Source organism: Balaenoptera physalus (assembly GCF_965194825.1).
Source record: "Balaenoptera physalus genome assembly, chromosome: 10".
In the NCBI taxonomy this organism is placed as follows: Eukaryota; Metazoa; Chordata; class Mammalia; order Artiodactyla; family Balaenopteridae; genus Balaenoptera; species Balaenoptera physalus.
This window is the reverse complement of record NC_138889.1, coordinates 105,628,620-105,643,011: the sequence shown is the minus strand read 5'-3', so window position 1 is coordinate 105,643,011 and position 14,392 is coordinate 105,628,620. Positions and strand designations below refer to the sequence as shown.

The window sequence follows — 14,392 nt, the reverse complement described above, 5'->3', positions numbered from 1 at the left end:
GAAATTTAAATGTCAGTGTCCACAGTGAAAGTTTTATTGGAACACAGCTACACTCATTTGCATTGTCCATGGCTGCTTCTTGCTACAGCAGCCTGAAATATTGACTCTGTGGCCCTTTACAGAAAGTTTGCTGACCCCTGCTTTAGCTAATTGTTTTATGAGGGTAAGAATGCATAGTAACCTCAGTAAGATTAGAGGATCTCTAAGTATTATTGTTTTAGTTTTCTTTTCCTTTCTGATGTTAAAAGTAGATATCATTTTATGAGTAGCTAGTGCCATATGTTTTTCTTGTGCTCCACCACATTCCTCATACTTGTGTTTCGAGCAGAGCCCCGAATTTAACATTTTCTCATCAGTCTCTTCCTAATTATTAACCCATGAGAACAAAAATATCAGATGGGATATTGACCTCACATATGGTTTATACATGTTCTGCTAGTGTTTGTAAGGTTTCTAAGACATTACAGAGTTGATAAATCCTTTAGCACATTTTCTTGCCCCCTTTGAAGAAGCTGGCATTATGGAAAGAAGTATTTGTGGTTATTTTGAAAATACATTTATGCAGTATTATAATACATTCTGCTGTCTTTCTAAATAGACACTGATGTTTCTGGTTCGAGACTGGAGTTTCCCTTATGAATACAACTATGGACTACAGGGAGGAATGTCGTTTTTGGAAAAGCGTCTACAGGTAAATAGAAATATAATCTTCTGAGGAATTACCTAAAGTAGTGATAACTTTCTCATTTGCCTTTAGCTATTGTATTTAAAGCACATCATGGAAAATTACCCTGTGTGTTGAACACTCCAGAATATTAGCACACAATAATATTATTCATGGTAAGATTAGAGAACCCATGTATATAACTCACAGGGATTGGAGAGCAGAGCCCCGTGCAAAAGCCCAAGCTTTGATTGCAATTTCCGTTTCACATTTTACACGTGGGTCCATATGTGCCTTTTGTTTCTGGTGTGGATACAAACAGGCTTCAAAACACAGAAGTCGGGATTCCCTGGTGGCGCAGTGGTTGAGAATCCGCCTGCCAGTGCAGGGGACACAGGTTCGATCCCTGGTCCGGGAAGATCCCGCATGCCACAGAGCAGCTAAGCCCGTGCACCACAACTACTGAGCCTGCGCTTAGAGCCTACGAGCCACAACTAGTGAGCCCACGTGCCACAACTACTGAAGCTCGCGCGCCTAGAGCCCATGCTCTGCAACAAGAGAAGCCCGGGAACTGCAACGAAGAGTAACCCCCACTCTCAGCAACCAGAGAAAAAGCCCGCGCTCAGCAACGAAGACCCAACGCAGCCAGAAACAATAAATAAATAAAATAAAAATAATAAAATAAATAAATTTATTAAAAAAACAAAAACAAAAAAAAACACAGGAGGCCTCTGTCAATCACTGCTAATTGGTTAGACCCTGCTTCATGCCCACAAACCTTCCCTTATTCTTCCTAAGTCTTGTGCAATACTCTTTTTTAAGAAACTCTTTAGTTGCTGTTCTTTGATAGCTCTAGGAGCCAAGCCATGGTTAATCGATTTTATGCATTTATTGCTTCTTAGGGTTCTGAGTTTTCTCACTGGATAACACCTAGGCCACTACGATCCATTAGAGTTGGGAAGTTTTTCCTTTGTCATATACTAGTGGTTGCTGGTGAGGAAAATCAAATGGTCTTTTGTAAATTGTCGGCCTTTATTGGCAGGTGAAAGAACATCAACATGAAGAAATTCAGAATGTCCGAAATCACATTCACTCATGTTTCTCCAGTGTCACCTGTTTTCTGCTACCGCATCCAGGGCTCCAGGTCGCCACAAGCCCTGACTTTGATGGCAAAGTGAAAGGTATGTTTCAAATGATGTTATTTTATACATGTGATTTTATGTTGGGAATTAAATAGTGACCAGAAAATATCAATTGTGAATAGTAAATGCTAAGAGAAATAGTATGTTCTCTTAGAAAGAACAGTATTTAGAATCTAGTTCAGTTTTTGCTCCTGCCTTACTGTGACCATAGTTTCTCCATCTGAAATGGTTGTGGTAATACCCATTAATGATCTTTCTAAGAGAGATGTTATGATTACTGGTTTACAAGAGATAAAAGTGCTAAAAAAGGGAAAACTTATCATTAGCTCATTTTTATGATGTAAAATTAAATTCCCAAAGGTAGCATGATGCACGGCATGGCTATTGTTTTCATCTTATTTGTGATTATAGCAAAACTTGATGCTGGGTCATGAGTTAATATCAGGAAGTGCTGACTAGATGGTAGCTTAGAGAAATCAGAGGTGGGACACTTGGGTTCCATTACCTTATTTTTGTTCCTTTTTCACTGAGACCTTGAGTCATTTAATGGCTAGTCCTCAGTTTACACATGTGTTAAACTAAGTGCTTTTGTTTATAAACTTATCTGAGCTTCTTAGGTTCCGAGTAAAGTAGAAATAATAATAGCTGCCGTTTTTAGAGGCCGGCTGTGTTCCCAACTGTCAGTCTCTCCAGGCTGCTATGACAAAATACCATTGACTGGGTAGTTTATAAGCAACAGAAATTCATTTCTCACAGTTCTGGAGGCTGGAAATCCAAGATCCGAGTGCCAGCATGGTTGGGTGAGGGTTCTCTTTCTGGTCTCAAGAGTTCTGATTGTAGTATCTCTTTCATAGGAGCACTAATCCCATTCTTGAGGGCTTCACCTTCGTGACCTAATCACCTCCCAAAGGCCCCACCTACTAATACCATCACCTTTAGGGGTTAGGATTTCAACCATATGAGTTTTAGGGGCGCACACACAGACATTCAGACAATAGCACCGGCACTGTGCTCGTTACTTTTATACTTTATGTTCCCAGTAATTCCATGGAGTTGGTATTTCCTTTATCTTAAAAATGAAGAAGCTGGCTTAGGAAAGTTAAGCAACTTGCTCAAAGTACTCAGCTAGTAAGTAGGGGGGCAGAGATTCACATCCCCGTCCTTCTTGCCTCAAAGCCTTACTGTGCTAAACTAGAAGTTCTGTTACATTGGGGAAGTCATTTAGAGGATATATACTGTTTAGTTAGTAGGAGAACTTGCCTTTTGAAGTGGGAATTTTTCATAGCCTCATATTAAACGTAAAATGCATCTTTTTCAGTTTATTTGGCTCAGTTGATTCAAGAAAGTTAATATGCTTGTCCAACCTAAGATTTACATTCCAGCTGGTCTTAATATTGCAAAAGAAACCGAGTTTGAGAGACTTACCTTTACCTTCTATTTGTCACCTGTGTGATATTTTTATGTGTTTGGCAGCTTTCCTGAGCAGGAAACTTCCACAGCCTATTGGTTGGCAATTCAGAAATCCAAGGTTGGGGCCTGGCTTTGGAGAGAAATCTGCTTAGGCAACACTTTGTGAGTTAGATAGGAGAGAAAGTTGAGTGTGTAGGTGATGTGTTCTTTTAGGGTTATAACGTTCCATTATTAGACATACTTTTACCAAACCTAAGCTCTGGTTTGTTCATCACTGGTAGGGAAGATGTCCAGTGGAATTCTTTTTTTTTTTAAGTACTTGATTTTCATTTGAATTAAAAAAAATTCATTCATTCATTCATTCATGCTGCACCAGGTCTTAGTTGCAGCATGCGAACTCTGGTTGTGGCATGCATGCGATATCTAGTTCCCCAACCAGGGATCGAACCTGGGTCTCCTGCATTGGGAGTGCAGAGTCTTACCCATTGGGCCACCAGGGAAGGCCCCCAGTGGAATTCTTAACTGAGGATGTTTAGGAGAGGGTGGGTTAGAATGACTCTTCATGCCTTTCCTCTTGTCTTAGGGTGGTCTCAGGTTATCGGACATAAACATGCAGAATGACATTCCTCTGTATTATTAAACATTTAAATATTTCAGAACATTCTTTTTTTTTCTTTTTTTAAAAAATTTATTTATTTGTGGCTGTGTTGGGTCTTCGTTGCTGTGCGTGGGCTTTCTCTAGTTGCAGGGAGCGTGGGCTACTCTTTGTTGCGGTGCACGGGCTTCTCATTGTGGTGGCTTCTCTTGTTGCAGAGCACGGGCTCTAGGCGCGCAGGCTTCAGTAGTTGCGGCACGCAGGCTCAGTAGTTGTGGCTCACAGGCTCTAGAGTGCAGGCTCAGTAGTCGTGGCACATGGGTTTACTTGCTCCGCGGCATGTGGGATCTTCCCTGACCAGGGATTGAACTCGTGTCCCCTGCGTTGGCATGCAGATTCTCAACCACTGAGCCACCAGGGAAGCCCCCAGAACATTCTGTTTTAAAATTCATTTTTATCATGGTATTCCAGGAAATAGGAAGAGCTTTTTAAAGTTCTGTAACCCTGACTTTTGAAATTTTGTATTGCAATACAATATGTAATGCATATTGTAATACAATATGCATATTGTATTAGTTTCTTAGGAGTGCTGTAACAAAGTGCCACAAACGGGGTGGCTTAAGAAAAGAAATTCATTCCCTAACAGCTCAGGAGACCAGAATTCCGAAAATAAGGTGTTGGCAGGGTAGATTCCTTCTGGAGGCTCTGAGGGAGAATCTGTCCTGTGTTTCTCTTGGTGGTTTCTGGCAATCCTTGGCATTCCTTGGCTTTTAGTTTCAGCATTCTGATTTCTGTCTCTGTGGTCACATGGCCACCTTCTCTCTGTGTTCTCTCTTCTTACAAGGACACTGCTCTTTGAATTTAGGTCCCACCCATATCCAGTATGATCTCAACTTAACTAATTACATCTGTAAAGACTCTATTTTTAAATAAGGTCCCATTCTGAGATTCCAGTGGACATGCATTTTAGGCGGGGGACACTGCTCAACCCCATACACATATTTACAGATGTGAAGGGTTTATCACTAAATATTAAGTGTGCTAAGTTTCATATTTTATTTATAAAATAAGGAATAAATTCTATATAAGCAAACTTTAGTCTCATAATTATGTACTATTTGCTTCCCCAATGCATGATTGAACTATAAAACACATTTATAGGGTTAAAAATTTTCCTTTGCTACATGAAAAGGCAAGTCCCAAAGGAAGAAATACAAATGGTTAAGACATATTCATGAAAATATGTGTTGCATAACAGTAATCAAGAAAGTACAAATGTATTGGTACACAGTCTTTATGTGACTGTATCAACATTTTAAATGTTCACGTCTTTTGATCCACTATTTCACTTTTAGGAGATTACCCTAAGGGACTGTCCATATGTAAGCAGATAAAAATATGTGGACAAGAATAATACTACTGTGGCATTATTATTATAATAGTGAATAATTGGAAACAACCCAAATATGTAGTTTTGAGGAATTGGTTAAATTATGGTACATCACACAAAGGAATGAAAAGAAGTCATTTAAAAGATAAGATAGATAAATGGATCTATCTGTATTTACATAGAAAGATATTCATGATATGTTATTAAATGTAAAAAGATTGCAGAGTAGCATATATTGTAAGATCCTAAAAATAAGTACATATAAGGATGTTTTTAAAAGGAAAGATTTGAAAAATAAAAATTTCCTTTTTTATTTCACTTTAAAAATATGTTAATATTAGTTTGCCCTGGGACTTCCCTGGCGGTACAGTGGTTGAGAATCTGCCTTCCAATGCAGGGGATGCGGGTTCGATCCCTGGTCGGGGAACTAAGATCCCACATGCTGCGGGGCAACTAAGCCCCTGTGCCCCAGCTACTGAGCCTGCGCGCCACAAGTAGGGAGCCCATGCGCTGCAGTGAAAGATCCCGTATGCTGCAGCGAAGATCCTGTGTGCTGCAACTAAGACCCGAGCAGCCAAATAAATAAATAAATAGTAAATAAATTAAAAAAAAAAAAACCTTAGAAAAAAAAATATTAGTTTGCCCTTGTGTGTCTATTTAGGGAACTATAGTCATTAGGAGGATTGTTCATGAAGAATTCTTCTTAGCTCTGCAAACATGTATGTACTTTTTAGCTTTGGAGTTGGGTAGTTTGTAATTTTAGGGAACCTTTTAAACAAGATATTGAAGGGTTTTGAGTGAAGAGTAAATTTAGGATGCTACATTGCAAATAGTAGGTGACTTGTGAATATTTGGCAAGTGCTTGATTGAGAACCACATAAACTTCATTGTGGGGGGGGATCTTTAAGTAGAGCTGATACATTTCTCAGAGTTAGAAAAATACCTAGACATTTCAATATATTTTCTCAAGTATATTCTTGTACAATGAGTTGGTTGAGGTTCTGCAGCCCCGCCCCATATAACCTGGGCAAGACACCATTAGCCTGAGAATGTTTACGGTTAATCCAGAAGAGGATCTTCATGTAGTTTCTGTAGGACATTTAAATTTATTAAGAACTACATTCTGAAGCTATTTTCTGCAAATGTTCCCCTAAGTACTTTGGGGATTGTTTTAGTGGTTTTATTTTTTTTTTTTTAAAAAAAGAATAACCATTTATTCAGAGGTGAACACCTGCCAGACAGTTTTGGTATAATCAGTGCTGAGCTGCTGTTCCTACAATAGTTAGCTAGGAGATGAGCTCATTTTTGAGACTCCTTTTCATCCGACACAGGACAACTGTCTTCACCATAAAGAAAAGTGTCTTCCTTTTTACTAGGGCAGAGAGACCTAATACAGTAACTACTGAATTGTTTAGAAATTAAACAGAAGAGATTGTAGGGAGCAGTCTTCTTGGATGCCATGAGATACTGAGATTGTCTCAGTCGTGAGAGAGTTCTTGTCTGTTCTGAGTCTAAAACTCATATTTTGGTACAGCCTTCATAGAAACATTAATAGCTGAGGGTCTATGAAATCTGGGTAAAAACATGGATAATACAGTCTGTGGTGTCTAGATCCTGCTGCGTCTTTTGTGAAATAATTGCTGAAGCTCTCATTCTTTCAGTGTGATGAACGTTGAAACCATAAAAAAAATTTTTTTTTCTGAATAGGTAATGCACTCACATGTTTAAAATCCCAGAAAAGATTAAGAAGTAAGTATTTAGTGAAAAGTCTCTCTTCCATTTTTGTAGGCTTCCAGAGTTTCTTTTAGTATATGCAAAGCAAATATAAATATACACGGGATAGCATTTTATGTACCCTATGTGTTTTTCACTCCAAGGTTATAAAGAATTTGTCCCACTTTTTTTTCTTGAAATTTCGTGGTTCCATTTTTCACATTATAATTTATGATCCAGTTTGGATCCAGCTTATTTTCTGAATGGGCACCTATTTGTCTCAACACTATTTGTTGAATAGTCCAACGTTCCCCCACTGGTTGAAATGTCACCTTTATCAAATGTTAAGCTATTAATCAATGTGTAATATAGGGATCAATCCCTTTTTAAAGTTGATATAGGCCATATTTTGGCGCCATCCTGAAAAGACTATAGAATTAAGAGTATTTAGATGGAGATTGGTACCCATTTATTTAGGTAGGACATTGAAAAACTTAAAAAATTTTTTGATGTCGAGATCTTACGATTGATTAGTTATTTAAGATTGGGGTGGAAATCAGTGATTGGAAGTATATGTTACTATTTAGAGAAAAATCTCGTGTAGATTTCAATTTAGGAGCCATAAATAAATTCTAAATTATAAAATTTAAAGCATGGGGGAAAAGTAAATTTTATTAGACCTCTGGAATTGGGGAAGGACTCATTAAAATTAGAAAGAATAAAAGAAATTATCAAGGAAAAGTGCTGTAGTTTTGAATACATAATAATTAATCTTATGCATATTTACAAAAAGGCAAACAAACTGGAGAAAATATTTTAGTTATCATGGTACACATAAGGATAACATATTTATTTACTTGCTGAAGAGTGACTGTATTCTAAGATAAGGCCCTAATAAATAGTTCACTGAAAAGGAAATCAGCTGATGAACAAATATGGGAGAAAGTTTGGCCTAACTAGTAATAAAAGCAAATTGAAATAATGACCTACCATTAAATTTTTAAATATGCTATTAGATATCCAAAAGAAAGCGTAAGTATTACATGTAAGAAAGGATACACGTAATGTATATATGTAAGGTATGAAACATCACTTAATGAACATCATCAACCCACTACCCAACTTACTATCTAGAACTAGAATTGGCAAACTTTTTCTGTAATGGACTAAATAGTAAATATTTTAGACTTTGTGGGCCTTACAACTACTCAGCTCTGCTGTTGTAGCAAGAAAGCAGCCATAGACAATTGTATTAATGAATGTACATGGTTGTCTTCCAATAAAACTTTCTTTACAAATATAGTTAGCAGGTCGTATTTGGCCCAAGGGCTGTAGCTTTCCAGAACTACAGAACATTACAAGTACTATTTTCTATACCTGTATGCTTCTTCCCATCTCCCTGCCTCTCCACAGAAATAACCACTATTGTAAATTTTGCTTTTTCTGTCCTTGAATTAAAAAAAAGTTATTACTTGTGTTTGGTTCACTTAACAGTCTATTGCTAAGTTTCTTTAATTTTGAACTTTATAAAAATGTAATATGTGACCAACTTGAATTTTTACTGAGCATTTTATTTTTAAGGTTATCTGTATTATTGCATGTAGTTGTATTTCATTCAGTTTCATTGTAGTATAATAGTGCCTTCTGTGAATATAACAGTTTATTCTCAATGGTTTTCTCCAGTTTTTTTTGCTGTTATGAACAGTGCTGCTATGAACATTCTTGTATGTGTGGATATATGGGAATTTCCCAAGGGTATGTGCTTAAAAGCGGGATTGATGGATATTGGAATATGTAATATAGCTTCACCTTTACTAGATAATGCCAAATTGTTTTCTGAAGTTCTTGTTCCAGTTTATAGTCCCTTCATCAGTGTATATAAAAATTCCCATTGATCCATATCCTTGGCAGCACTTGGTATTATCAAACATCTTAGTTTTGCTAAATTAGTGATATAAAATATCTCATTGTGATCTTAAATTGCATTTCGCTGATTACTAATGGGATTGAATATCTTTTCATGTATTTATTTCCATTCATGTTTCCTTTCCTTTGAAATTCCTGTTGTCCGGTTTTAATTGGGTTGTCTTTCTCTGCACTGTAAAGATCCTGTATGTCTACTTTAAGATATGAGCCTTGGGCTTCCCTGGTGGCACAGTGGTTAAGAATCCGCCTGCCAATGCAGGGGACACGGGTTCAAGCCCTGGTCTGGGAAGATCCCACATGCCACGGAGCAACTGGGCCCGTGAGCCACAATTACTGAGCCTGCGCGTCTGGAGCCTGTGCTCCGCAACAAGAGAGGTCACGATAGTGAGAGGCCCGCGCACCGCGATGAAGAGTGGCCCCCGCCTGCCACAACTAGAGAAAGCCCTCGCACAGAAACGAAGACCCAACACAGCCATAAATAAATAAATTAATTAATTAAAAAAAAAAAAAAAAAAAGAATCCGCCTGCCAATGCAGGGGACACGGGTTCGAGCCCTGGTCCGGGAAGATCCCACATGCTGCGGAGCAACTAATCCCGTGCGCCACAACTACTGAGCCTGCACTCTAGATCCCGCGAGCCACAACTACTGAGCCTGTGAGCCACAACTACTGAAGCCCGCACCTAGAGCCTGTGCTCTGCAACAAGAGAAGCCACCGCAATGAGAAGCCCACGTAACATAACGAAGAGTAGCCCCCACTCTCTGCAACTAGAGAAAGCCCGTGCCCAGCAATGAACGTCCAATGCACCTAAAATAAATAAATAAAATAAGTAAATTTATTAAAAAAAAAAAAAAGATATGCGCCTTGTTGGTGGTTATGCATTGCAGGTATCTTCTCCCATCCTGTGTCTTGCCTTTTCTTTTTTTAGTAGTAGGGTCTTAGTTTTAATGTGGTCGAATTCATTCACCTTTGATTTTATGTAGTACTTTTTAAGTCTTGTTTTAGAAAATCCTTTCCTTTCTCTGCACACACACACATGCATACAAACACTTTTAAATTTTGTCTTTCATATTTGTGTTTAGTCGACTGGGAATTAATTTTTGTGTATGTGAGGTGGAGATCCGTTTTCTATTTTTGTACATAGATGCCAATACTTTTGACATCATTGATTGAATACTCTGTTTTCCCGTTGTTTGCAATTTCTGTTATGTTTAAAAAAATCCTTTTATAAATGCATGGGTCAGATTCTAGGCTCTTAATTCTGTCCCACTGGTCATTTTGTCCAGCTCTGTGCCATTACTACATTATCATAATTACTGTTAATTTATAATAAGAGTTGATATCTGGTAGAACGATTCCCTCCCTTTTTTACCTGTAGTCATCTTCAGGACTGTCTTAATTATGCTTTAGTCTTTGCTCTTCTGTGTAAGTTTTGGAATCAGTTTATCAAGTTCATTAATGTCTCTGGTTTTTGACTGGAATTGCATTGGATCTATAAATTGGTCTGATGGGGATTGGCATGTATTTATGACAATGGGAAGGTATTCTTACCCTGAACAGAGTAATCTCTCTCCATTTATTTAGGTTTTTTAGTTTCTTTATGAAGAATATAAAAACTTGATTAAGGTCTTATACATGTTTTGTTAGATTTATTTTAGAAGTTTCCTTAGAAGTTAGAAATCTTAAAAATTATTTTTCCTAATTATGCTGGTATGTTGAAATGCATTTGATTTTTCTATATGATAAATTCAGCCATCTTGCTAAACTCTCGTTATTGCTAGTAATATATATGTAAATATTAGGTATTATCTACGTAATTTATGGAGAATGGAGTTTTTGCTTTTTTCCACATCGGATTTTATATTTTTTAATTTTGTTCTTGACTTGTAGGTCTAGGACTCCAGTACAGTGTTGAATAGAAGCAATGATAATAGGCATCTTCATCTTGTTTCTGATTTTAAAGGGAATGCTTCTAACATTTTACCATTATTGTTTGCAGTAGGTTTTTAGTATATATCCATTTTAGACTAAGGAAGTTCCCTTCCATTCCCGTTTTGCCAAAAATATTTTAAAAATTATATATTGGTATTGTATTTTGTCACGTTTCTTCTGCATTTATTGAAATGAACATGTGGTTTTTCTGCTTTAGTCTGTTAATGTGGTGAATGATACAGATGTTTCTAATGCTAAACTAAACCACTTTTGCGTTTCTGGGATAAATGGGTCCTGATATATTATTTTTTTCTTTCTTTTTAAAATAAGTATCTGTCGCTGGATTTGATTTCCTAATAATTTGCATGGAATTTTGGTATCTAAGTTTATGAGCAAGATTGGTCTATAATTTTCTGGTCACAAATGCCGTTGTCTGGTTTTGGCATACTGGTCTCACCCTTTCTCCTCACCCTGTTTTCTGGAAGAGTTCACATCACATTAAGGTGTTTAAAAGTGGTAGAAGAAACCTCTGAAACTCCTCAGGTCTGTGTGTGTGTGTGTGAATATTTTTCACTGTTGATTCAGTTAAACTCATTATCTTCAGTTTTAGTCATTAGTTTTTTAGTTTTCTTTCCGTTTTTAATATAAGATTATTTATTTACGTATTGATTGATTGATTGATTGATTGCTGTGTTGGGTCTTCATTGCTGTGCGCGGGCTTTCTCTAGTTGCAGTGAGCGGGGGCTGCTCTGTTCGTTGCGGTGCACAGGCTTCTCATTGTGGTGGCTTCTCTTGTAGAGCATGGGCTCTAGGTGCGTGGGGCCCAGTAGTTGTGGCTTGTGGGCTCTATTGCACAGGCTCAGTAGCTGTGGTGCACGGGCTTATTTGCTCTGCGGCATGTGGGATCATCCGGGACCAGGGCTCAAACCCGTGTCCCCTGCATTGGCAGGCGGATTCTTAACCACTGTGCCACCAGGGAAGTCCCAATGTAAGATTTTAAGGCTGTCAATTTCTCTTAGTGCAGTTTAGATGGTTGTGTTAGGTGACACTTTCATTATCATTCACTTCTAAATATGTAGTATTTGATTTCTTTTATGGTTTCTTTGACCTATGTGTTATTTAGAAGTATGATTTTTAACTTCCAAATGTTATGTGAATTAAAAAACTTTAAATTTAATTCTCTGCTACTTAAGCTTTTGGTGATGCGTTTATTGACACATTTTATCGAATACTTTGATAGTGTTTGAATGCTATGACACTGAGTCTTAAACATTTGCTGATATGTATTTTATGACCTAGACTTTTTATACATGTTCCATATGTGCTTGAGTACAGTGGACATTTTGTTTAATTTTGGGGTATAAGGTTCATTTTTATCTCTAAATCATACTTGTTAATTATGTCATTTTAAAAATCTTCACTAATTTTTGTCTCCTTGAGTATCAATAACATATATGTATTGATGTTCCACTGTTTTGGTGGATTTGTCAGCGCTCCCTTTTGTTCTGTCACATATTTTGAGGCTATTTTAATAAAGTTTTGAATTGATACATCTTTTTGGTAAATTGAGGCAATATATAGTAGCCCTCTTTATCCCTAATACCATTTTTTGTTGTTGTTTGAGCATTTTTATCTTTATTAATAAGGCGATTCTAGCTTTGTTTTCCTTAGTATTTGTCTGTATATCTTTTTCTGTCATGTTCAACCTCTCTGTGACTGTATGTTTTAGGTGTGTGTGTCTCTTGTAAACAGCATATACGTGGATTTAACAAAAATGCAATTTGATAACCTCTGTTTTTTTAATTGGTGGGTTTAGTCCATTTTCTGATTTCTGAAATATTTGGTTTTAGAGCTACCATCTTGCCTTTTGGTTTCTATTAGTTTTACTCTTTCTATGCTTTTTTCCCCCTCCTATTTGTCTTTTTAAAACAAATTGTGTTAGTTTTCTTATTCCAGTCCCCTCCTCTTATAGAAGTTATACCACCTATAAAAATTCTTTCAGTTGTTACCCTTGAAACTTTACCACATGTACTTATTTAAAATGTAAAGAAATAACTTAATCTCCTTCCTGAACAATACAGAGCTTCAGAACAGATTACCTGATTACCTTCCTCCTAACTATTGTTTCAGTTCTGTTTTCTTTTTAACCTCATCAATTAACTGTCATTATTACTATATAAGATAATATTTGTTTAGCTTTTCTTACATTTTTAAAGAATTTCTTTGTTCACTTTCTTGTCCTGCACACCTTCCTTCTGGAAACATTTTCCTTCTTTCAGAAGGTTTTTGCCGTGTGGCAGTTTTACTGTTATATGTGTATTTCTTTCTATTTAACCTGCTTGTTATATGCTGTGGTTTCTGAAGCTGTGGATTCATGTACTTCATCAGTTCTAGAGAGTTCTCAACCATCATCCCTTCTCTTATTGCCTCTGATTCACTCTCCTTCATCTCCCAGGACTCCTGTTAGACATATATTAAATAATCTTATTCTGTCTTCCATATCTTAATTTTCTTCCTTATTTCCCATCATCATCTCTCTGTGCTGCTCTTTGGTACATTATTCAGATCTCTTTTCCTCCAGAGGAGATCTGTGTTTGCTCCTTTGGGGAGCTAGGGACTTACCCACCTGGGACCATTCCAGCCCCATTTCATGATCCAACTTAATGTAGGAGTTACTTTTGCCCAAAGTTTGTCACCGCATTGCAGTGAATGGCCTCAAATGAGCCACAGCTTCACATGTACTTAGCTCAGTGCTCTGGTTTCAGCTCACTGCCCACCTGCTCAGCCCCTTGCAGCTCTCTTTTACTTCGAAGTCTACACTGTAACGGAATATACTGTGTGCAGGATCTTGTTAGGAAGAAGGTCCCTTCAGATTCTCTAGTCTTTAGTACTGTCAGAAGCAGAAGCTGCAAGATAGGGACTTCCCTGGTGGCGCAGTGGTTAAGAATCTGCCTGCCAATGCAGGGGACATGGGTTCAAGCCCTGGTCCCGGAAGATCCCACATGCCGCGGAGCAACTAAGCCAGTGTGCCACAGCTACTGAGCCCGCATGCCACAACTACTGAAGCCCGTGTGCCTAGAGCCCGTGCTCCACAACAAGAGAAGCCACTGCAATGCGAAGCCTGCGTACCACAACGAAGAGTAGCCCCTGCTTGCCTCAACTAGAGAAAGCCCAGGCAGCAATGAAGACCCAGTGCAGCCAAAACATAAATAAATTAAAAACAAAACAAAGCAAAACTGCAAGATACTATTTTTCACCAATCAAGTCAGTAAAAGTTTTAAAAACAATAAAAATCTCGGTGTGTTCAGAGTAGTAAACAAGTCTTCTACATTGGTGGTAGGGGTATAAATGGGTACAATCTTCTACAGAAGCAGTTTAGCAATATATAAGAGCCTTAAAAAGGAAGGAGGATATTTTAAATGTTAATTGTGATTGTCTGATGGTGGGCTTTATGTATGGTTGTTTTTTAAAAAATAGTTTTGAATGTTTTCCAGGAGTCTACATTGTTGTCACATACCTAGTAATTTCTCTTAGTTGACCCTATAATCTAAGAAGGTAAAAGTAACCTGAAGTTTTTTCTATGGAGATTTTTATGGTGATATTTGTAGTTGGAAAAATTTA

At 37.5% G+C, this 14,392-nt stretch overlaps 1 protein-coding gene across 3 annotated transcripts in view; it reads left to right on the top strand.

Annotated features, from left to right (window-relative positions):
* ATL3 (atlastin GTPase 3) overlaps positions 1-14,392 on the top strand; it is a 54,934-nt gene that overhangs the window by 32,750 nt on the left and 7,792 nt on the right. For all 3 annotated transcript variants that reach the window (XM_082477173.1, XM_082477174.1, XM_082477175.1), the window contains exons 7-8: positions 599-691; positions 1,707-1,845. In XM_082477173.1, the coding sequence (XP_082333299.1) occupies positions 599-691; positions 1,707-1,845 (232 nt within the window). The remainder of the gene's footprint in view (positions 1-598; positions 692-1,706; positions 1,846-14,392) is intronic.